Source organism: Eurypyga helias, unplaced genomic scaffold, assembly GCF_000690775.1.
Source record: "Eurypyga helias isolate BGI_N326 unplaced genomic scaffold, ASM69077v1 scaffold412, whole genome shotgun sequence".
In the NCBI taxonomy this organism is placed as follows: domain Eukaryota; kingdom Metazoa; phylum Chordata; class Aves; order Eurypygiformes; family Eurypygidae; genus Eurypyga; species Eurypyga helias.
Window position 1 is genome coordinate 78,825 of NW_010235244.1, and position 25,591 is coordinate 104,415.

Here is a 25,591-nt window from a genome sequence, read left to right on the forward strand (position 1 = left end):
TCAAAACTTTCCTGAACAAAGACTGAAGTGGGAACCTTTTTCCCTGGCGGTAGCCTATGAAAATAGCCCCACTGAAGTCAATATTCTGTTGAAAACCATACTCTCTTGCAACCAGATAGCAAGCCTTTAATCATATTTTAGAGCAGTTTTTCGTACGACAGCAGAATCATTTGTGTATATAACCACTCTTCAGTGAGAATTTTTATTTCACAAACCCTCCTAGGAGATGCAAGTGCTTTAGCTACTGATCCTATATTTGCAACTACATGGGAAAAATCATCTCACGGTGGTTTCTCCATGCACTACACTCAGTGTAATATTGAATCCTATGCCATTTTAAAATATCCATGTCTACCTTTTTTCAACCATGAAATAACAACTTGGGTGTCCAAATGCCCATCTACAGTTAGAAGACCAGAAATATTATCAAATCCCCATGCATTTCAGTCTCACTATTTCACTTGTTGACCCTTTACACCGACAAACTGCAGAAATGCTCCCAGGGTCACTTTTTATGAACCGGTTTAGCTGGTTCTTGCCCAGGGAAAAAAATGAACTCTGTCCCAGTATTACTGATGTCTCAGAGGGACCCATTCGTACTCAGAAGGAAGCTCCACTTGAATATGAGGGGTTTTGGCAAGAAGGGATTTTGCTTTAAGGAGAGAAATGTGTTCCAGTAATCCAGTTGACATACTGAGAAGATTAAGCTGGAAACCTCTCCATGCAGCATTTCTGGCATTTTAAGATCACTTATTTCTATCAGTTTTCATCTTTCAGTCCTGAAATCTCTTCCTTGGCTCTCATTTACCTGAGGATATATTTGATTCTCTGTATTCAGCTTGCTTTCCAGCTATTTGAGTATAAAGATTCGTATTTATTTATTGGAAATCTGGCCACGCTCTTATTTTCTGGAAGAACCTACCTGTATCCAAATGCTGACAAGTCCAAGCAGAAAAAGAAATGATATGCAATTGTTAGTTACTGATGTCTTAGTGTTCAATATTCTATATGTTTTATATCCTTTAACTGAAAAAAATACATGATGGGAAGTTAGAAAAGCATAAATTAGTCTGAAAGAGTTGCATGTGATTCAAACTTCTTAATGTATCTTAACCAGTTGTGCACTTTCAGCTGTTTAAAGTCTAGATTGCCTCATAGATTTAAAGAAAAGCTCCACCAATTTCATCATAGTTAAAAGAAGGGGTCTGAGCATCTTCTGAGTAAATATGCCCTCTAAACAGCTATGGAAAAGCAAGTAATATTCTTTGAGGTGACAGCCCATGTAATTTTCTGGGTGGCACTATTTGTCTACAGATTCATTCATTTTCTCTTAAATATTTTCCTAGAGCAGTTTGGCTATTAAGATGACCATTAAAACAACAAAATCAACAATTTGCCAAACAATAGGGACTGAGATGAAAGACCAATCTGCACTATATGCAACAGAAGGCAAAACTGTGGAGAACAAAGCAGGCTAGAATATCTCATCTGAAAGGAAGCAGCACTAGTCATAGCAACCGTATTATCAGACAAAAACTTTCTCTCTGTTATGCTAGACACATCAGGAAGGGGAGATGACAGCTAAGAATAAAGAGTGGATTCAGCTGGTAGAAAAAAGAAAATATTATGCTGGTATTCATGGAAAATGTTGAGGTTTAAATTATTTTTCTCTTTCTTCCTCTTACTGGAATGAAGTTTTCGGAAGTCAGGAAATTTAAAAGGTTGTGGGTTTTTTTTGTGGAATAATACTTGTTAGAGATGTTGAAATGAACTGTCAGAGTGCATATTTGGTAAGAAACAGGAAATAAAGCACAAGGAGCAAAGAGGCCGCAGGTATTCAACACCTGCAAGGGTGACTGGCTTTGAACCTGTTTTGGAACATTACCTCAGTGCACCTGATTTTCAAACTGTGTTTAATCTGGAGTTTATGTGTGTCAGGAGAACCATTTATCTATTCCCATTTTATCCATAAGGCTGCAAGACATTCTCAGCATAAATGTTAAGATGAAGTCCTATGTACTTTGTGGCCATTAAAAATCCTAAAGCACTTCTGAAAGGAAAAATGATCTCATGTTCTTCTCACACTCCTCTAGTTTACAATGGTTACAAGCTGTCTGGGAGAAGAATAAGGCACCTGTGTGGTTATGTATTACAATGTATGTAATTTTAAAATATGCAGATATTTTTTAGTAAATACCCTTGTACTTCTGGTACAAGGAAAAAATCAATTTTATATGTATCCATACAGCACAAATGTTATAGAAAGAGCTATCTAAATAACAAGAAAGTGAAGGTGGATGGCAAGACTGAGTTATCTGCAATACTTTCTAGAACAGTGATCTTTATCTAACAATGTGTGTGAAGTTCAACAACTTTGCACTGACATCTTTGAAGTTGTCAGGTTTTCTTGAAGAAGATCTTCTGGCATAAAGCATAAAAGGATTTTTTGCCCCTGTTGTGAATCCCAGATATGACTCCAATTACAATGAGTTTCATACTCTGTGCCACAACTCTGCCCTTCAGATCTTCTCTACCTGACTCAGAAGTTATGCCTTATGAACTGCAAGAACCACTCAAAGCAGGAAGGCTGTGGGGGCTGCATTTTCCTGTCCACGTCCAGAGTTGTGAAACAGTGGTATTAAAGACAGAAAAACATCATGTGTACTAGTCACAGGTCAATCCTCTCCTCAGTATCTTGGGGACACGACTGTGTTCCCTGCATGTACTTCCAAAGGAAAAGCTTTTTTTATTTTCTGAACTAGTTCACAACAGTCCAGAAACTTTTATAGATAGGTTCTGTTTTCCCAGTGCAATACTTCATTATATAAAGATCAAGACAATATAAATATTGCTTCTTTTTTAATCCTTAAACACTTGATCTTAAAGTACAAGCACAAACAAGATGAATTAAAGTTACATATATAACAGGATAGTGCTTTACATCCCAATCCCATAATTCTTCTGACTTCTTTTTGTGCATACACTTTTTGAATTTGTTTCTTCAAAAAGAAAAATCCCATCCTATGGGATCAGGATGTATCTTACAGTCACATACATACATAGAAAGACTGGGACATCTAGTTCCAGCACTTCAACTCTCTCAATTTAATAACAGATTAAGTGATAGCTTTTTTTCTCTGTATGGTATCACGCTGGCAGGGAACATGATGCTTTGATAGTTGGTTTTGCACAGATAAAAGATGGTGGGACTCAGGAAGTTTGGTTTCTTTTTAGCTACTCTGGTGAGTTTTGCATACTTCTTGCTCTGTTACCTCCTGACTGTTTCTGTCAAAATTTTAACTCTCCAGTCCAGTCATTTACTGAAGTCCCAGTCTCCTCAACCATTTTTAAGACCTCTGTTCCACGTTCTAATTTACCCAGGAAAACATTTCAAATCCCTGCACCAGCACCTCTCAGTTCCCGCTGCAGATCCCTATCTATCTTTTTCAGTCCTCCTACTAGCCCGTTGTTTCCTTATACCTATGCTCTGGCAGACTGATACCAGTCTATTTCATAGTCTATCTTTCTTTCTCCCACATCTGGCTTTTACCTTTTTACTCCTGAACCACATCCCACTAGCTTCAGTGGCATCCCAGTGTACTGCCTAACTTTCTTCGCCTGATGACAGATGTCTTTTTTGATCTCAGTGTCTTGAAGTATTTTTTTCTCTTTGTTTCAGTTACTTTGATCTTTCTATAACTGTAGAGACTGGGTTTCTATCCCAACATCTTCTCTGAATCCCAAGGGGTATATTTGGCTGACTCATCTGCTTTTTCCCTACCAGTCTCCCTAATTTCCAGCCTCACTTGACTCCAGCTACCCTATACACAACATCCTCATCTTCCTGCATTGCTGGGAATTATATAGGGAAAAAAATCCTCCTTTCTCCTCTTATTTATCTCCAAATTTCTGACTCTACTATGTTTTCTTTGTCTCCTAGACTTTGTCTTCTTGACCTCAGGCAATCACATTTTCCACTCCATCATCCTCTTCCTTCCCATACAATCACATCTACTGCTCTGCTGTTCTCTAGACTTGAATGAGCTGGCTTCCTGCTCAGAAACCAAGTGGTTTGAAGGGACTGAACAGAAAGGCAACTTCTCTTCAAACACAAGGCAGAAAATCTTTCCTCTTCTGTGTATAAACTTCCTTTCAAAGGGAACTGTTTTATTCCAGCTTACTGAATTCCTGTTCTTCAGCAGAGTCACATCAACTGAATGTATCTCTCTGCTTTACCTTTACCTCGAAGCAAGATGTGTGTAACAAATTATTATGGTAATCTGCTGCGTGGCAGTTTCATATAATATTTTAGGTTGGAAAAGACCTTTAAGATCATCGAGTCTAGCCGTTAATACTGCTAATACCACCACTAAACCATGTTCCTATGCACCTCCAGGGATAGTGACTCTACCACCTGCCTGGGCAGCCTGTTCCAATGGCTGATAACCCTTTCAGCGAAGAAATTTTGCCTACCATCCAATCTAAACCTCCCCTGACACAACTTGAGGCCATTTCCTCTTGTCCTATCGCTCATCACTTTGGAAAAGAGACCAACGCCCACCTCTCTGCAACCTCCTTTCAGGTAGTTGTAGAGGGCGATAAGGTCTCATCTGTGCTGCCGCTTCTCCAGGCTGAACAAACCCAGCTCCCTTTGCTGTTCCTCCCAGGGCTTGTGCCCTATACTCTTCACCAGCTCCATTGCCCTTCTCTGGACACACTCCAGCACCTCAGTGTCTTTCTGTAGTGAGGGGCCCAAAACTGAACACAGTATTCAAGGTGTGGCCTCCCCAGTGCCCAGTACAAGGGGAGAATCACATCCCTGGACCTGCTGGCCACGCTGTTTTTGATACAAGCCAAGATACCATTGGCCTTCCTGGCCACCTGGGCACACTGCTGGCTCATATTCAGACTGCTGTCAACCAACAAACCTAGGTTCTTTCCCGACAGGCATCTTTCCAGCCATTCATCTGCAAGCCTGTAGCATTTCATGGGCTTGTTGTGACCCAGGTGTAGGACTTGGCACTTGGCCTTGTTGAACCTCATACAGGGTCTGGGCCCATTGATCCAGCCTGTCCAGATCCCTCCAAAGAGCCTTACTAACCTTAGATCCACACTCCCACCCTACTTGGTGTCATCTGCAGTTTAAATTAATATGTTTTATTACACATTTGCAATGGATTAGATGCACATAAGCAGACATTTACCACTGCTCAAAAACCTCTCTGCCATTTTGGAGCACATGCAGACTGACTTTTGGACTGTGTGGGCTTTTGCAGGACTGGCAGGAACATGGAGCAAAGGTGAGTACTTTCTGGCGTAAGTCAGAAAGCCTGCACTAGAGGGAACTCAGACCTTCCCAAATAAAAGATTGTTAGGATTCATTTGATATGCATAATTTTTCTTAAATGGACTTCTGGAAACGCAGCATGAAATATTTTTTCTCAAGTGCAGCAAGTCAAAAGCAACGGAAAATAAAGCTAAAACTGAGAGAGGTAAGTAACCTTTATTTACAGTCAGTAATTCGTCCATGTACTGAAGCTTGTGAAAAACAGCAAGTGATTTTCAGTTAGCATATGCAATCATATTAAGCTATAAAATGTCAGCCACCACTTTAGAACTAAAAGTATGTGTAGACCCAAGAAGTTATGGACTGCTGCTTTCAGTGAATGACCTGTTTGTGAGGGAAGTGGATGCTGAAAATCAAGAAGTGTGCATTCAGCTCCAAGGCAGAAAAGAACAACTTGGCAGGGAAAGCTTTTAAATTAATTGAAAATGGCAAAGAAGCCAGAGTGAAGAGAAAGGAACAATATGACCATAATAGTTCTGGTATACTTCACAGCACTTGTACCGCCTGGTGATGTGATTTTACAAAGCCAGTTCACATCCAAGAGGCACGCACTGTAATTTTATGTTAGCTCAAATAGTAGTCTTCCTGATTTTTGATCAAGGGCTCTTATTCCAAATTTCTTCAGTGGTGGATTTCTCAAGCATTCTAGTAAGCAACTGTGAGATTAAAACAGAGGTTTAATGGCTGCAGCCATATTACCTCAAGCTGTGAACCTCTCAAGGCTTGACATTAAGAGAATTATGAAGGGTCAGGACTTAAACCAACGTCTAAGAAAAACTTATGTGCTACAGAGAAGCATGTTAGTTGGTTATTCTGCACAATGGTACACAAAGTCAAACCTGAAACCATCTTCCTGGTATAAAACTAAGCTCCCCAATATTTCTAACTAAAACTCAAGAATCCATTTCCAGGATAAGAGCTATTTTAACCATTTCAACCTAGTCAGATTCCAGGTCCTTTCGATCTGAACTTCTTTTACTTAGCTGTCCTAAAATGCACAAATTTGTTGTTATGTTTAAATAATTATTGCATATAGAGCTTCTTATATATTTAGTATTTTTTTTTTTTCTTGCGGGCTTGTTAATGAAGTTTAAACAATAGTGGTTTTGAGAGTTCTATGCTTTTTGGGATCAGTGTGTTTGGAAGTTTCAGTCACATCCTGACCCTAGATGCAGACACACCTCAGATACTTGTACATTTACTGTGTCCACTTCTGGGTTCCTCAGTTCAAGAGAGACATGGACATGCTGGACAGAGTCCAGCAAAGAGCTACAAAGACAATAAGACACAGTAAGACTTCCATCTTTTCTAAACTGGAACAGAGTGTGGCAAATAATGGTACAGCTTCATCTAAAATGGTTAGATGGGAAAAAGGGGTAAAGATAATCTAAATACAATGCTGATTTTCAGTATGTGTAAACACAAAAAAAAAAAAGACTGCTGTCAGCATTGATGTAAATAATTCTACAAATTTATAACAACAGATTAATTTAGGCAGTAAATCTGAAAATACTGTATGGAGGGAACAGTGCAGAAATTGCAGCTCAGGTAGGCAGAGAGAAGAACCAATTTTAGATGCAGATGTTGGGACCTGATTTAGTTCAGGTCAGACCACCAGTGTGCAGGGGGGAGCAAGGAGGTGCTTATCCAGAAACTTTTGCTCGGAGCCCTCATGAAGTTTGTAAAACCTTTGAAAAGGTGACTTCATACTTATATTGATCTCTGCAGATTCTGTGTTCCTTTATACATGCAGAGGACTGGGGAGGAGAAATGAAATGGGAAAATGTAGCAGCTCCTGCAGTGTTAGAGCTGTTCTGAATAATCTCTTTACTTTATGAACACTTCACTAAACCAGCTTCCAAAAAACAATACGGCCTCCAATTCCTGACTTCAGTGGGTGTTTCATCTTGCAGATCCATCTGACAATCCAAGTGAGTCCCAGCAGAGGATCTAAGTAAGTGATAAATCCTCTGCTCTGTGCTGCAGTTTTCTCCAGAGTCAGCATGATTGCTGTTATTTACTTTTTCTTTGATTGTCTCATCGTCAGCATTTTACTTCAGCTTTTTTCCTAGGGAAAAATATGATAGATTTGCTCAGATTTTAGCATCCACAAGATACAGAACAGAGCTAATATTTACATGGTGCAAAAGCAAACCAATTAAAGATTATACCCTTTGAATTTATGCCACTAGGCCTGCTCTCCTCTATAATTGCTCTGCTACCTATTACTTTAGCACTTTGTCAGAAGACAAATTATTTCAGGCCAGGCATGGAGACAGGGGCCCAGGAATCATCTCTGGCTTATCCCATGGTGTTGAGGTCATACGCACCCAAGTACAAACTGAAGTTTCAGCTTATACTGAGGCTGAATCCCTGATGGAGTCATTGCATCTGTTTTCCCCCTCTCAACTTTCTTAGGGGCTTGGAGGTCCACTCTGTTTCATTTGCTCCCTGTCTTTCTGTACTCACTCTGCCTGTTGCTGGAGATATGGATACACATCCAGATGGCCATCCCAGCATGCCCTTTCCCCAGCTAAAAGCTGCAAAGCAGGAGCCCTTCTCTTCACCAAATGTGAGTTACACCCTCCAGTGCCTGTGCGCCATGGTGAAGGCAGGTGGCCGGTCCTTCGTGCTGTGGGGAGGACGGGAGTGGAAAGATCAGACCATGGGCAGCAGTGCAGAGGGCAGATGTACACCTTGCAAAATCAGGGTGAAGTGATGTTCAGGGCCTATAATTTGTGATGCTGGTAGAGAAAGTGCTCTACTGCTTTCCCTGCATAACAGTATTGACTGCTAAGCCTGGAGAGAGTGGGTTAAGTCCAACATGCCTCATGCTGCTCACAGTCCAAACAACTGAGACTTAATTAAACTAGAGGACAAAGCTTTCCCTCTGCCTGGCTGTCTTGCAGTTCTGCCTGCTCAATGAGGCAGGAAAAAATATGTTAAAACTGAATAACGTCAATGCATTTTACAAATGACAACAGCTTTTGATAAGATACTCAGCTGGTAATGAGAAACAGGGCAGACAGCAGAGCTGACTGAAGGGTTTGATAAGCAAATGAACAAATCCTTTAAAGGGAGAGGGGGGAGGAAGCACAGGAATTTGTAGACAGGCAGAACTGACAGTTTGGAAGGGCTGATAACTGAACTGCAGTACGTTTTATTTCCCGTATTGCCTAACATGTTCTACTAAAATTCTTATGTAAGATTTATAAGGCTTATGAAAAGTTTAACAGCTCTCTCGTTTGACTCTGACCCATCGTTAGAGTCTGACTGTCTGCAGCCACTGCTTCCTTGTCAATTAATTCTGCATAATCGTCGATTTTCTCCAAAGGAGCATAGTATAATTTCTTTGAACTGCTATTACTCATTCCAGATCAAGTTAGCTACTGACTGCTAAAATTACTAATCCTTCACCCTTCTGATTAAAAATGCAGAATTATGCATCCATCTATGAAGGACTGTGAACCCAGTCATGTAGCATGCAGAAGACTCAGTCTAGGCTATTTTTTACTGTGTGTTAAAGACACGAATATGATAGGCACAGGACATTCTGGCAAGAAGTGTTTGCTCCTTCTCCCAAAGTGTAGCTATTCCATCTGTCTTTCTCTAAAGCATCATTACCTGATGTGCAGTATGAACAAGGTTCATTCTGGGAAGGCTGGAATACAGTTCACAGCTTATCAGTAGAAGAAAAACTGCTCAACTCCTTTGGAAAATGGGACAGAAGAGTACAAATACTTGCTTGGCCTTCTATCAAAATAATCCAAAATTTCTCTGCTTTTTAGCTAAAACATTTTAACAAACACAAAACTATAATTTCACTAGAAGACTAGATACATTAGTTCAGTGAGATGTTCAAAACCACTCAGTTTGGACTGTTACAACAGCTTTACATCAGTGCTAAGTAACTTCAAAAATATTTATAGAAAGAAATATGACATTTTCAGTAAATGATCAAAGAAAAGTCATGGTAAAACTGTCAGAAATGTTTTAATATACCAGTAAATTGGGATGTATGTTTACTTCTAGGTGTGGCAAGTGTGATGTGCTATAATATGAAGGAAAATTCTGCCACCCATATAGCAAGCATCACCTGCGCAGGCATCTCTAGTTTGCGCTGCCTGTGAACAAAGCAGTGCCACTAAGACCTTTCTGCCTACACTCACCTTGTCAGTTTTGTGTTATTATGTTTCCGCAGAGGCACTTAGAGCAAGTTAGACCAACTATGTTGGGTGCTCATTTTTTGGTTGCATATGAATATGCAACCTTGAGATGCTCACTGCAAAGCATCACCCCTGAGAAGGTTATCATCATCTGCCCATTCTCCCAATTTGTGAAACAGGTTAGAAAACAGCTGACACCAAACTACTACTTTACAAACTGTCCCCTTTCATTTTAAAAGGCCATTTCATACTGATTGGAAGCAGGAAGGGAGGTGAGGATAGGATAGGAGATTACCACTTAACCTGGAACAGCAGCAGAAGGCCTTCTGTGTCTGCGTTTGGGAACTTAGGAGAGATGTTTATGTGAAGATTTAATGGCAGTCGTGAGATTGTAGTGAGTGGCGGTGCTGGTTCCTTTTGACGTTGAAGATGGAGTTTGGTTTTTGTATGTTAAGGATTTTTGTCAGTATTTTTTTCATTCCTAGCATACCCCTGGGAAAACAAACAAACAAACAAATAAATACTGAGATTATTATGTATCTGCATGGGTAGGGTTCTTCAGATGTCCAGCTAATATCCATAGGGTTGCCCCAAGGATAAGACCTGACAGCAGACCAATCAGGGTTTCTTTTGGTTTGACCTTTGATGCCTCAGCAGTGTTCTGAAGATACACAGCAAAGGTACAAAAGGCGTCTGCTTCCATTAAGGTAGATGGCTTAATAAATTATTTAAACATAAAAACAAAAAAAAAGGAACCTAGCAGAACAACATCTGCCGCTTTGGAACATTACAATGTCCTTTACATATCTTAGTTAATAATAAGAAAATTTTACAGCAAAACTTTGAATGTTATTTTGTTGTTATTAGCATTATATTTTTCTAATAACTCATACTATGAATATATCAGATTATATTTTTATGTGACAGTAGATTAGTTGACTGGATTTACTTCCTCTCAGCAGAATATTACAGTATTAAACCTAGGTTATTGAAACTAAGAGTTCTGCACAAGAAAGGTCCTATTTCTTTTCATTATATTAAGAATTTTATTTTTTAAAGTATTTTTTATATTAGCAGAATTTTATTCAAGAATATTTTTAATTTTTATTAAATATATCTGATATTATATAATACTTTGTATGCATACAGCACAACAGCTGCTGGGTTGTACCGTATAAAGAGCACTTAAAAAAATGAGAAGGAATCCTGTGGCTGTATTAACACAGGAAAACCTGAATGATATGCTACTGTTAGGCAAGTAGTGTGTTACACCTTATTTCATATTGTCATGCTGCACGAGGAGAAGAAAGGATATTTAACATTGCTGCTCTTGTAAAAACTCATCAGACAGCATTTTTAAGTTAATTGAAAACCAGAAGACTAGGAATCAAAGGTAATCTTTAAATTAAATGATGTTATGAAAAAGAAACTAAAATAACTTAATACTGATTCAAATGCTACAGCCCTGAGGAAGCCTTTGGCAATCTAACTATCCTATGTAACCCTGAAAGCAGGTAACTCAGACGATTGTATCATTTAGCACAGGAATATAAAATGTTTTTGACATCTACTTGTAGTAGTTTTAACTTAATGGCTTCTCTAACCATGCATGGTCTAGAGGAGACTCTTTTCAAAATTCTTTATTGCACTTTTAGCAAAATTGTAGTAATCACTCCTCAGTCTTATCTGGAATGGAAGATAACTTCCAATAATCAGGAGTTCAGCAGTTACACTTGAGAAGAGCAAAGGTCAGTGGGGCAATAAAGAACTGACTTAGTGTTTCAAATATGAATCTATGTACATATGGTGACATGATTAGTTTTGAGTTTTATGCAAAGATAACTCAGTGAATGGATCATCCTAAGAACTGCAGGAAAAAAATTTCAGTGGCAGGATGGGATTTTGGAGGACACAGAGATGTTTGCATGCTTCAACACATTGGATTCTCTAATAGGTTAATCTCTTTCAGGTTTGGCTTGAAGTCTGAATTTCTTGTTTCTTATCGTAGTAGTGATTTTTTATAACTGCAGTTATTAAAAAAATACTTTTATGGTTATATTTTAAAATATTTGGAACTGCAACTTAAAGGAGACTTGGAACTGAGTATAACTAGCATGATGATACTGTGTCCTGTTATTTATTGGAGTTTAGCATTACAGCGAGTAATAGGATTATCCAGTCCCTCTTTCTAGAAATTTACTGTACGGCACACTCTCCATTACTTTACCCAGCTTAGCTTTGTAGTACCAAGTGACTACATGATCTTGAGTGCACCCTTGGAAAGTTTGCCGATGACACCAAGCTGTGTGGTGCGGTCGACACGCTGGAGGGAAGGGATGCCATCCAGAGGGACCTTGACAGGCTGCAGAGGTGGGCCACTGCCAACCTCATGGAGTTCAACAAGGCCAAGTGCAAGGTCCTGCACCTGGGTTGGGGCAATCCCAAGCACAAGTACAGGCTGAGTGGAGAGTGGATAGAGAGCAGCCCTGAGGAGAAGGACTTAGGGGTACTGGTGGAATAAAAGCTGAACATGAGCTGATAATGCACATTTGCAGCCCAGCTGGGATGTATCAAAATAAGCGTGGTCAGGGGAGGTGATTCTCCCCCTCTGCTACACTCTCATTTGACTCCACCTGGAGCACTGTGTCCAGCTCTGGGGCCCCCAACATAGGAAGTACATGGACCTGTCCAGAGAACATGAACTGAGGTCAGAGAAGGGCCACGAAGATGGTCAAGGGGCTGGAGCACCTCTCCTATGATGAAAGGCTGAGAATGAGGCTTGTTCAGCCTCGAGAAGAGGAGGCTCTGGGGTGACCTTATAGTACCATCTTGTACCTGAAGGGGGGCTACAAGACAGCTGGGGGGGGACTTTGGTAGGACAACGGGCAATGGCTTTAAACTGAAAGAGGATAGATGTAGGTTAGATGTAAGGAAATTCTTCACAGGGAGGTTGGTGAGGCACTGGAACAGGTTGCCTAGAGAAGCTGTAGATGCCCCATCGCTGGAAGTGTTCAAGGCCAGGCTGGATGAGGCTTTGAGCAACCTGGTCTAGTGGAAGGTGTCCCTGCCCATGGCAGGGGGGTTGGAACTAGATGGTCTTTAAGGTCCTTTCCAACCCAAACCATTCTATGATTCTATGAACTAGTGTCATTCCTCTTGTGCAGCATAATATGCATCAATGTCAGAAAAATTTTGCTGCATAATATAAATTTTCTCTTTCTTCATTTTGTCCATTCCCTTCTCTATGCTGAACAAAATACTTTCCCATTCTTAGTGTTGAAGCCCTTCAGCTCTCTGTAGAGAATTATCATGCCTCCCTTTTGTCATCTCTTATCCAAGCTAAACATACTTCACTTCTTTTAATCGTTCCTTAAAACCCAGAATGCTGAGATGCAAGACAGTTTTCCTAGCTCTTCTGTAAATTCCCTCCAATTTTTTTGATATCTATTTAGTAATGTGATGTGCAGGACAAAATTCTGTGGTAGAAGTGTCATTTTCTCAACAGCTATTTATATGCAGAGATCTATTAATTTCCAGCCACAGAACATGATTATTCTACTCATGAAAATTCCTTTGGACTTTCAGGTAATCAGAACATACCTAAAGTCTCATTTGTATTCTTCCAGTCCCTCATCCTATTTGCAATTCCTGTTTTACATGTTTCTTTCACCTACTTAATTATATATGTATTGGAATTACAAAAAATTCTAACATCACAATTCCCAAATGAATCTTACTGTATTTCATTTATATTTCTAATATTTTTAGGTTCTCATCTATTACTCTGATGTGATGGGTGGTACTTAACTGGCCCAAGTTGACATTTCGTTTACCTGCAGTTCAATATTTAAATAAAAATTAAAGTGAACATAGTTTAAATAATTTAAGATAACATACACATATAGTGATCTCTCACATTATAGCTAATTATTATTTCATCCCTCACCTTTCTTTGCAATATTTTTCTCCCCAAAAAAGTGCTCTATCTCACTAGATACAAGAATAAGGAATGTACTTTACATCAGAAGAGAGTGAGTTGAGAAAAGTTGAGGTATTTTTATAAAACACCTCTATCAGCCAGATTATTTTTCCATCTCAAATTAAAAAAAAATCAAGAGGAATTTTTCAGGAAATGTCTATTCTTCATGAAGGCACAGTGATCAGAAGCCATTAAACTTGAAATGACTAATTTCCTATTGTGCTGAGCTCATATTGCCACTGCCTTTTTTAACTTCAGGATACTCCTTGTACTGAAGCACCAAGGAATTTAATAAGAAAAAGAGAAATCGCTTAATTCTATATCTTCTGAAGTCAGTCACTTAGCTACCTCTGAGGATCTTGGCATACCTGATATATCGCATGATAGAAAATGTGGCATTCGGTTGTGAGAGACAAATTATCCTTTGTGCCTGTGAAGATCAACATTTGTCCGCTTGGTTTTATTGTTCCCATTTCTACCCATGATTTTTCCCCTTCAAAACAGAAAAAGTCAGTTTCTGTAAATTCTTTCACTCCCTTAATAATTTAAGATTCATAGTCCAGAGTAGCTAATTTGCATGTATTAATATCTTGTATGTACTGCTCATTTGTTCTTTAGCAGCAGAACTACTTTCAGTAGCAATTCTCTCAAAGTGGTCAAATTGAAACTTCTCAAGTGGGTAATGCCAAACGAACCAGTTTCAAGCAGCAAAATACACCAATAATTCATCATGGGCTGAGAAAGTCACCTTTATCTCAGTTGACTGAGTTGCCTAAATAGAGACCTGCATCACAACCAGGTCCCCAGGTGCCTGCAGGGTGGCACAAGCACTCTCAGAGGTCTCAGCTCATCTGAGAGCTGCAGGCACCTTCTCCTCCCACTGCTGACCAGCCACAGGGGATTTCCAGACTGGCTGGGCAAGGATTCAGTGCTTGGGGAAGATCAGAAGGGACCGGTGACCCAAATGTAGAGCATCTTCACTGAAATAAAACTTAAGTACCTACTTGAAGTTGGAAAAATATATGGGTTGGAAAAGCATAGTTGAAAGCATAGTCTCTCTTAGAAATTATACTTATTTTTATCCCATCACATCAGGACTTTTCTTACCTCTAAAACGCTTCATTCCAATGTTTGTGTTTGACAAGCTGTAGTTGGAGTAATAAGATACTTTCTAAACTGGGGTTGGCAACAAAATCATTCATACTGCACATGGAAAATGTGAGGTTTGGGTTTTCTTTGAATCACCATCTGGGTCTTGTTAAGGTACAATTTCTCCATAGAAATTGAAATACAGATTTATGTTTATATAGGACATATTAGGACATATATATTTGTGTTGATGTAGGACAGATCATGTAGGACAACACTGTATCAAATATAAAAATTAAAGGAATGTCCCCACTCACTTTGGTTTTTTTCTTTTCTTCTTTCAGGAGCCTGTTTGCAATTACTATTCCCTATTTGTGGAAGAGTAAAACAAAAAGGAAAGACAGTAATTAAATTTTAAATGTATTACGGCTCATTGAATTGGATGATTCATTTCCATTTTCAGGCCAATTCTGATTGAATAATGTGCTTTACTCCTTCAGATGACTTTCTGTGTGCGTGGTGTTGCAGCAGAAGCAAGTTTGGTCTGAGTGCCTTTAGCTCAACAGCGTCTCTAAGAGCATGATCCATGCTTCCCTCCCCTGTTTGTTATACAAACAGTAACACAGGGTGTAGACAGCATCGTTTCTTCAGTGTTCCTTTCAGCAGCTTGGGCAAGTCAGAGCTCTTCTTATGTTCACCATGACTACACCATACCTGTCATCTGTGTTTTAGCACTCTTAGAAGTTGATCCTTTAGAGTTTTACTTCTGTGGCATTTGGCCTTAATCCTCCCAGTCTAGCTTTAAAGCAATCTTCTACTCTTCTAAAATATGCACACTTACATATGTCTTACCTTGCTCATTTCCTGGCTTGAATTGCATGGCAGTAATGTCATGAACAAGTTTTAAGAACTTCATATTCTCTTCAGATGGTCTGAGTTTAGCCATGTTACCAAGTGCTCCATCTATTAAACTTTCGGGTCAGTATCAGAAAGAAAACTTTCTGGAAACAACTCTCTGGATTCATAAGTTCCATCTTGTGTCTCAGTCAGTGATATGGCAGAGCTGCATGGGACTGTTTTTTCTTGAGTTCTTACTTTGTAGGAGGTATAGGTGTATATGGGCAATATGAGTATTGCACCTATGCTCCCTTAATTAGTCTCTGAGACATTTCAGTCTAATATGATGTCAAAGCAGCTCATCTGAGACCTGGGTGCTGCTTTTCGGTATGGAAGGACATAGCTGTCAGCTACATCAGAGCACAGTCAAGGGTAAATACAGTGAGGTGATATATCTCTGGTGAGGTGATAAATCCTCTGGGCTAGGATTGCACAAGAGCACTCTTGATATGACCCAGTTTTCACCATGCCAACATTGTGCATCTGGCAAATTTTTCTGGTACCTCTTGATTCTCTGTTACTTTTACTTTCTCTGTTGTTTATGACATCCTGTTCAAGAGAAGACCTGAGAGTGCTTCCATCACTAGAACAATCCCAGCAACCACAACCACCTCATAAGAAGGTTTCCGTATGTTCTTGAAAAGCATAGAACAACGTACTTAGGCCAGTACTTTACAACTGTCATTTTTTGGAGGCAGTAAGACCCTGTCAAAAGAGACCTGAGCAGAGAAAATGATACTAAGCACCGCTGGGTGCTGTAATATTTTTTCAGCTGTTGGAAACATCAAATTTTATTAAGTATGTGTGTGTGTGTATATGGAATGCAATGGAGATACAAGTATGAAACTTAACAGTATAGGTTATTAATTACCAAGATAATAATCACAAGATTAGAATACTCAGTTGAAATTTGGAAAACAGGGGGAAAAAAAAAAAGCTACTATCTTGTAAAGGACCTTATAACTTTCTCCTGAGACCCTTTTTGAGCTAAGTCCAAGCCACAATATGCCTTCCTCTGCAAGTTTGGGAAGAGCTGGTGAAATCTCCACTAAGGGCCAATGAATGGGCACACAAATGCATAATCTGCATTGATTTTAAGCATCAACTAAAAAAAAAGTAAAAATAAGATGGTCATATGTTGTTAGTTGTTACATGCTGTTATATGATTACTCTGTTATATTGTGTCACCACTATTGCCACTATCAAGACAAAACAACAAGGAAAGACTTTTGCAAGGTGTATAAACTTCTGGTGAGGATGGACCCCTACCATTCCCAAGGCCATCAATGCTAGGCAGGGTAAGTCTTCCCCTCCACATTTTTAAGACCAAAAAATACACCCCAAGTCCTGAGGTTCACAGCCTCCTTAGCATCCTGCCACCTTCCATCCCTCCTGAGCATGTTGTCACACGTTTCCATAGCAGCAGCAGGGCAGCTGTCCAATTCTTTTATTCATGGTATAACAGTCTGAAGCAACTACAGTTGTCTGTTTGACGGCTCAGAGTTTTCATATTATCTTCACAAGGGTGATCTGCTGTCACTCATGCATTCAGCAGCACTCCGTTAAGCACTCCGCTATCTTCTGTGCTGCAGCTAACAGAGCCTTCCCCGTTGTCCTCCGCTCTTCAAAAGATGAGCCCTCTTTCAGCAGGGTTCTGTGTGAGACCCCAGGAGCTACACTCCTACAGCCTCACTGTTTAGCCAAGTTGAAACCAAATTGTTCTTGGAGCTCCTAAAAGGACAGTGTGTGTCTTTGTGAATGTTCTGGATGAGAGTCCTACAGACTTGACTTTGTTGTAAACCAAATATTTCCATTCTGTGTCTTCTGTCTTATTTGATGTAAAAATGCAGCTATTCATGAGAAGTCTCAGACAGTATTAACAAAGGTGTATCCTTCCACACTTATCCCATACACCCCCTGTCTTCAATAATATAATCTGGAATAGAGTCCTCTGCTAGGAAGAATATTCAGGGAGACATATAGTTCAAAGTTTCTTCTCTGTCAGTGAATATGAACTATATATATATCAATGTCCCGGTACTCAGAGCTGTCAGGCAGGCCTGTTCAGGTGCTTCTGAAAAATCATACTGCTGTGCCCTGTGTCAACAAGTAAGTTCTCCCTAACTTTTCAAGTAGGGAGTTGCCTCTTGGGATTAGTGCAGTTATCCATGATCTGCCTTGCAGGCACTCTGTGAAGTCAGACAAACTCACCTCGGTTGCTTCAAACTGCCAGGCCATGACTAGAAGATCTAGACAGCTGTCCTAATACCAGTATTTCAAACGTGTTCCTCTTTGTGTCACAATCTAATGAGAAATGTCAGTCTTCATGTCCCAGATACCTGGGTTTAGCTCTGGAAAGTTACTGATTTTTCTGGTTGGAGACCCTTTTCCCATATCTTTTGTTCTAGAAAACTTTTTCCAAGTAAAATGCAGAGGTCAGGCAATACCGTTGTCTTTAGAAACAGACTAGATGTTGCTGTGCTGCTTACAGAGATTCTCACATTGAGCATCAGACTGTGTGAAAAGGTGATTTTAGGACTGTAAAAGGAAACTGCATTTCTTGGGCATTTCTTTGGGCTTCTCCCAAAAGTGACCTCCCTTTGGGATGTCCCAAAAATTCCCATTTAAAAAGCAGCCAAATGGAGTCCCAGTCATTCTTTTACTAAGCCTTACAGACTTACTGAAGTATCTGGGAACAATACTATGTCCAGAAGAGCTGTCTTTCAGCGAGTCTTCTGCCAGGCATGTTTTCATGGGTACTGCATATAGATAACCAATGAAAACAGGAAGAATGGGTGCTTGCTTGCAGTATTTCCTGTAAATATATATATTTTAGTGTAGAGGAATTTTTAGGTAACCATGGTCACGAAGTGCTAATACAGGCCTGCGTGCACAACCCAGGCTACTCCAAGGGCGATGTGTCCTTGAGCATGTAAAAGAAGAAAGTAAGATGTAAGTGAACAAAAATGAGGATGTAAAGCAGGGTGTCTAAACCGCCAAGGGAAGGAGTGTTGTTGCATGGCTGGAGCTTTGTAGCCAATTAGAAATAGAGATAGGGCGCGTGGACAATGTAATGTAGCCAATTATTAAGGGGCTGCTGGTGCGTGGCACGGTGTAACACAATAAATACCCAAGCATTGTAATAAAGTTAGAGCTTTTTGAGCTTTGAGCATACCTCTATGAGGACTTCTCACTGACTCTGCGCCCGACCTCCCACGATCGACTCCCTACATTTTAGAAAATACAACTCTTATACTTCCTCGTACTCCTCTTCCAACTAGTCTGATCAAATATATAGCTTAGGATGAGTGGAGCTGAAATGACTGGCTATTCCACCTCTAATTCCACCCTATGTGCAGCACATGGAGGGAGAAGGAAAGAAAAGAATGTGTTTAAAGATACTGCCAAAGCAACAAACAAACAAACAAAACCCCCCCCAAAAAAACCCCAAAAACTAACAATGCTGGCATAATAGTTTCCACAATGTTAATACAGACAAAGACAATGAATTTGGAAGAACTGCTACAGTTCTGTTTTTATCAAACCTTTGAATTCCCACAAATCCCACTTTCATGGAAGACAATAGGAATTCTGCTGTTAGTATCAATAGGAGTAGTGCTGGTTTTGCAGTGCCTGTTGTGGGCTTTGACCCTGCTGATGGCTATGTTCGGGAGTAGGCATACTGCGCTTGTGCAGATGATGTTAATCATCCATGTGAATGCTTGCACATAGAATATTAGGTTCTGATCCTACAGATATTTGTGCATGAACAAAACACATATAATTTCAAAGCCTCTGGGAGAAGGAAGCTATTACCCACACTGTACTTTGAATTAGGTTCTGTAGTTTCTTTACTGCCATGTGTAGGTGTGCTGGTTTTGGATGGGATATTGTTAATTTTCTTCATAGTAGGGCCTGTGTTTTTGATTTGGGCTGAAAACAGCGTTGATCATACAGGGATGATTTTCTTACCGCTAAGCAGTGCTTCCACAGAGTCAAGGCCTTTCCTGCTTCTCACACCACCCCACGAGCGAGTAGGTTGGGGGTGCCCAAGAACTTGGAAGGGGACACAGCTGGGACAGCTGACCCCAACTGGCAACCAAATAGATATTCTATACCACATGATGTCATGCTCATTACATAAAGCTGAGGGAAGTAGGAAGGGGGGATGGTTGGAGTGATGGTGTTCGTCTTCCCAAGTAACTGTCATGCATGATGTAGCCCTGCTTTCCTGGAGGTGGCTGAACACCTGCTTGTTGTTGGTAAGTGGTGAATGAGTTCTTTATTTTGCTTTGCTTTTGTGCACAGCTTTGTTTTACCTGCTAAACTGTCTTTATCACAGCCCATAAGTTTTCTCACTTTAACTCTTCTGATTCTCTCCCCGTCCCACTGGGGGAGATTGAATGAGTGGCTGTGTGGTGCTTAGTTGCCAGGTGGGGTTAAATCATGACAGTAGGATTCTTAGACAGAGCTAATCTTCTTAAGGAGAAAGATAGGCAAAGTTACTTCCTCTTGCTTTGATCCCATTTATTTGTGTGTATCTGCACATTTAATTTTGGAAGAAATAATAATCTATTAAATATGCAGAGCCTGAAAGAGTAATTTGCCTCTTCCTGAAAAAGTATCTAAGCATAATGATATTTCCAATAAATGGTTTATGTATTTTTTATAATATTTAAGCCAACCAAATATGAAACAATGAGATTGAAATTACAAATGTGAGTAGACAATATTATCATATTCAAAAAAATCTTCCTGCTCAGCTGTGTAAAAGGATACGTGCTGCTTTTAACAAATAATTTCTGAGGCTCTTTAAATAAAGCAGTGAACTGGTAATGATGCCTGTCAATTTATGAAATAACCTATTTCATCTACTGATAGGATGTCTCCAAAGGAGCATGGTACCTTATTTGTGATTTTTTTACTATTCAGGTCTTCTTGAGCTATTGGCATTCTTGAGTCCCAGTCAGAGATATGTTATTCACGGATATGCCATATACCCCTTTTCCACCTTTGCTTCCTTCTACCATAGTAAACATAGTGTTTATTGTTACATTCCCTATATATTCTTTCCGTAAATCACACTAATCAGAGAAGAAAATACTAGTTTTTATTCTTATTCTCACTAGTTTACATGCAGTGAGGTGACATAGGCACAGTCCTTTATGATCTTCTAAATGTACTTGTTGCTGAGTGCCATTTTGTTCTTACTGCCTACTGCTCACAAATGGCTTTCTCAATTTCATCCAGCCTAGTTTTTGAGAAACATTGTCAATGTATGAAAAGACTAAAAATGAAAAGAAAATTAGTACTTAGCGACACCACATCAGAAAAATTATTATTATTCTGTTATGACTACAAACAGTAGCATCAAATGTGAAAATAGACTTTAAAATTAATTAACATTTAAGTGAAATGGGTTTGGAATAGTTATTAGCTTGCTTTTAAACAGCTATGTTTACAAATACATCTCTGCTTTCTATTTTGTCCTTGCTAGGGAAACATAACAAAAAAGTACATATTTTGAGTTTCTGAATCTGTTCTATGTTCATACTTCTAGACAAACAAGGGCTCAGCTGAATATAAAATGAATGCTATTGCCCTGTTCCTCACAGCTCCAGTGAAAGTCTCAGTTACCTATTCTTTCCAAAGGCAAAGAGCCTTTTGTCGCTTCTATGTATGTGGGGCAAGAAAAGCACACTCTTCTCCATCTCCCATACTGTGACCCTTCCCACATCCCTTAGGTGAGGGACCTTTGTGTAGGCTGTGCCAACTGACTATATACATCCACAAAGACACCTCTTTACAAGCCCAGTGATGCTGCTTCCAGCCTATTGCAGCTACAAATGGATGTAAAGAGAGCAGATCTGATCCACTCTTCATTGCTATTCATACCTTAAGCTCTGTTTCACATATCTTTTCTCCTTTTCCCTATAAGCCTCTCTAGTGCTTTCCAGATTGACTGATGTAAGTGTTCAAGGTCACAGAAGCTGTGCATAAGCTTCTTGGGAGGTCAAAGATTTCATATAATCTGAACACTAGAAGTACTAAATTTTTTATTATACCCCAGTTTCCTGTGAGCATTCCAACTCAGCAAAAAAATAAATAAAAACCCAGTTCTTACTTGTCTTCTTCCTGCATGTTTGGTAATAGCTGCGAAGAGAAAAATAATAAAATTTGAACTAGCTAGAATGCTGTTATGGTAGATGAGTAATCTTTTCTCATTATCATCTACTTTGTTTAATATTTTTTCATATACAGATATTTCATTGATTGGAAGAATGATGCGGACAGCTACTTTACAATAGATGCTACTGAAGGAACCATTTCTACTAATGAATTACTGGACAGAGAAAGCACAGCACAGTACAATTTCTCTATAATTGCAAGTAAAGTTAGTAAGTATGACACAAATGGAATTAATATGCTAATGTGGTATTTTTTTCAGAAAGTAGTGCTCAGGCGTAAATATGCTGTGAAAAGTGCATATATTGACAAGAGATTATTTAAAAAGGTCCAATAAATATCATTGTGCCAGACTCACTGTGAGGCTAAGTGTGATGTCCAAACATCCCTGAATAGTAAGGTTTCTCTAGTAGCCCTCATGTAGGCACAGTTCCCTCAGAAGCTGAAAAACATTTTGTGAGCATGAAGAACATGAGGAGCTGTATGGAGAGCTTCCAATTCTTATTTTTCATTTTGTAATTCACTCCATATGAAATTAGGTTGGTCAAATAACTGGTTTGTCAATCTGCATTTTGAAGGGAGAAAAATTTAAAGACACACTCTATATTCAGACAAGAACTGCATTTAAATTGAGTCAAGATTTAAGGCCCTAAATGAATCAATATGTGCTGCATCTCTGCTTTTGTGTTTTCTATCGGCCCAAGACTTTTTGTATAACCACTTGTTTCCATATATGAATTGTGTTGTGGGTTTTTTTTTTTTCTTGTCTTTGTGTCTTTTGCAAAGTAATTTTCTAAGAACTCCCTTCTTCTATATTATGTAGCTGTGGCTTTATTTACTGCCATCCTTATGTGTAGCATTCCTCCTTCATGATCCTGTCAAACTGAAACTCTTGTAAATACATACCACCCTTTGAATACAAGTCTTTTAGTTAGAGTGGTTGTGTAAAGGCCACAGAAGTCTTTCTGTTGACATCAACAGGCTGTAGAAGAGGAGCCTTGCTGTATTTCCCATTCATTCAGTATTGTTCATGGTTCATAAATGCAAGTTTCTAAAGCAAAGAACATGTTTTCCTCAATGTATTTCTTAGCACTGATTCTTCAAAAAGTAATAAATGCTACTAACAGAAAGAGGGAGATTTTGGAAGCAGAGAAGGCATACTTTATTTACAATCAAAAACAAAACAAAACAAAAAAATCAACTAACCAAACAAAAAAACTTAGTTGTAATTATCCCAAAAAGAACCATGGGTTCTCTCCCTGGAATATGAAAGTATAACAAGGGCACTAGTGAAATGAACACCTGAATTTTATCCATAGCTTGGAAAATACAACAAGACAATAGCAGAGGAAACTGATCTATTACAAGTGACAGAGTATATGAAAATACATGCACATGTGTGTATTGACAGAAAGTCCAGCAGAACCGTAACTCATTTCCGGAGAAACTGAAAGGTGGGTAGATGCAGAGGGGAAGTCTTGTAATGGTCTATGTTTCAGTAAAGCTTGACTAGTCAGATTTAATAATTAGTGGACAAAGAACATTTGAGATTTGTAAATTTTTTCTGAAGTAAGGTAGCAGTTTTAGTAAACCTGGTGTGAAACTCTTTATTAGTCCCAAGAGTAATTAAAGCTCATTAAAATCTCCAAGTTTGCTTTTCTGTGCACCTTCCTGGCTTGTATGTAGTAATATAATGTTTATGTAGAGCTGTAGTAGTTAGGTTATATTAAGAAATTCCTGGTTTTAACAATTACCTAGTTAAGAATCCATACCTTAGACATATTTATGATTCATTTCAACATGATTCAAAATATTTATACATTGACCATTATCCATAGCATTAAAAACAATTTACATACCTGTAGTACACCAGTAATTGGCAATATTTTGGAGGATTTGAGGTATACTAATAGTCAAAACTTTCTATGCAGTTGTCTGACTAAGAGCTAGCACAGAAATAAAGGCTGTGGTTTGAGGGATGACACACTGTACACAACCAAAAAAGGTTAGAGAGAAGAAAACACCTGAAGAAAAAGTGGTGGGGGGGGAGGGGGAATTACTATATTTGAAGAATTTCTACTATAAAAATAATGGCCATTTGTTCAGTGCTGATGTAGAAACACTGAAACAGCCATCTCATCAAAGTGCACTGAACAATGCCTTGATACATACATCACTACCTAAGGAAAGCAGCCTGGTATTGCAATTAGTTGCATAAACTTGCTTCAGGAACAGACATTTTTATTACCTAAGTATTTGAAGTTCTCCCTGACCTTATCTCTGTAAAATAAATAGACTCCAAACTAGTAGTAGTCATATCAAGTTCTGTTACTTAAGAAACTTTATTGCTAAAATATGTATTTTTCTTTCTCATTGTGAAAGATGAACAAAAAAATACCTGCTCCTTTTAGACACATCCTAATGGTCATTCTGTAAATTACCTTTTCTTGAACAGGCCAATTATAAAGAAAGCCCACCAGCTTTATCTCCATCACAACAGAGAGAAAAGTAAATTAATCCAGCTTTGCCATTATTTCCCTAAATGTGGAAAACAATGCCAAGGCCTTGAGCGGATTTGCATGGACTCCCTGCTTGTGCCTTAGCCCTGGAACCTTCTAGTGATTGTTGTCCTTTGTTCTTCTGTAGCTTCAGTATGAAACCATGTACAAATAACAGATGTTGTTTGTGTTGCATTTTTTCTCACAGCCAGTAAAGTCTTGAAGTAATATGACTTCTTAGTAATCAAGTCAATTTTCAAACAGTGGCATAAATGGAATGCAATTTAGATAGCTAAATATAGCAGCAGGCAAATGATAAATGTAAACGTAGATATGGATATACCATTTAGGCTTCTCTTAAAAGCTGATAAATCTATTATTACCCCTAAAGCACCATAAGTCATAATTTTTAAAGGAATACATTTAAAGAATGGAGCAGAAGTATCTTGTGTTCATTAAAGTAACCTTTGCTAACATCACCTATCATGGGGAAAAAAACCCACAAATGTCTTGTTCAAAAACCTGTTTGTTTGAGAATCTGTAAGAGGTTTCATGTTCATTATGCATTCATTTGACATATATATAGGTAGACATGTACATGTATATATATATAATATTATTCCTCCCTAAACTTCATGTCCTGCCCCTTCATCGCCACCTACAACAAATATGGTGCAGGTTGGCATCTTGAACAGAGGCAGAACCTGGACCCTTAGCAAACAGTTTATTGTGAAATCAGGGTGTCCTAGGCTTGTTTGTCTCAACCTGTACACTCATAGGCAGGGAAGTCCTGGTTACCCAGCAATAACCCAGTGTACCTTGCATATGGACATCAGCTGCTGGTCCCACATAGGCAACTGGGATAAGGAAAATTATTCTACCCAAATTATGCAATGAGCCACTCTCATGTCTCAGAGGTATACCCGGGATGGAGTAATGGATAGCCTACAATCATGTTCAACACGACAACGTAAGTTTGTTCTCACCCTTGTTAAAGAAGCCTGTCCCAAAGTAGAGATCTTTTTAAGTGGGAGGTGGGTGATTGTTCTGCAGACATATGGATGATGACGCAGATGTGACGACAGCTGAATGCAGAGGGTCCCTTATCCATCTCTGAAAAGAAATAAATCAGCTTTTATATAGAACAAAATGCATGAACAGAGATGAGAGGTTTCAGGCTCATATTTTTTTCTTCCCATTTCACTTCCCAATTTCTCCATAGGTTTTTTTCTCTCCTTTACTATATTTCATTGCAGTTTTTTTGCTTCTTAGAGTAAATCAATATCCTAGCCTTCATGGTTGCTGCTTCTGAACATTTTGGATCCTACAGATTCTGTCCAAACTAATAAATTAAACATGGCTTTCCTTCATTTCAAGCACAAAGGCCAGCTGGTACTGAGTAGCCTATTTCTATGCCATTAAACACTCT

The 25,591-nt window shown here is 39.0% G+C and overlaps 1 protein-coding gene across 1 annotated transcript in view; it reads left to right on the plus strand.

Moving 5' to 3' along the window:
• Positions 1-25,591, plus strand: part of LOC104505913 (cadherin-12) — a gene marked incomplete at both ends in the record, with an annotated part of 67,775 nt that overhangs the window by 36,382 nt on the left and 5,802 nt on the right. The window contains one exon of the mRNA XM_010146675.1: positions 21,740-21,876. Within this exon, the coding sequence (XP_010144977.1) occupies positions 21,740-21,876 (137 nt within the window). The remainder of the gene's footprint in view (positions 1-21,739; positions 21,877-25,591) is intronic.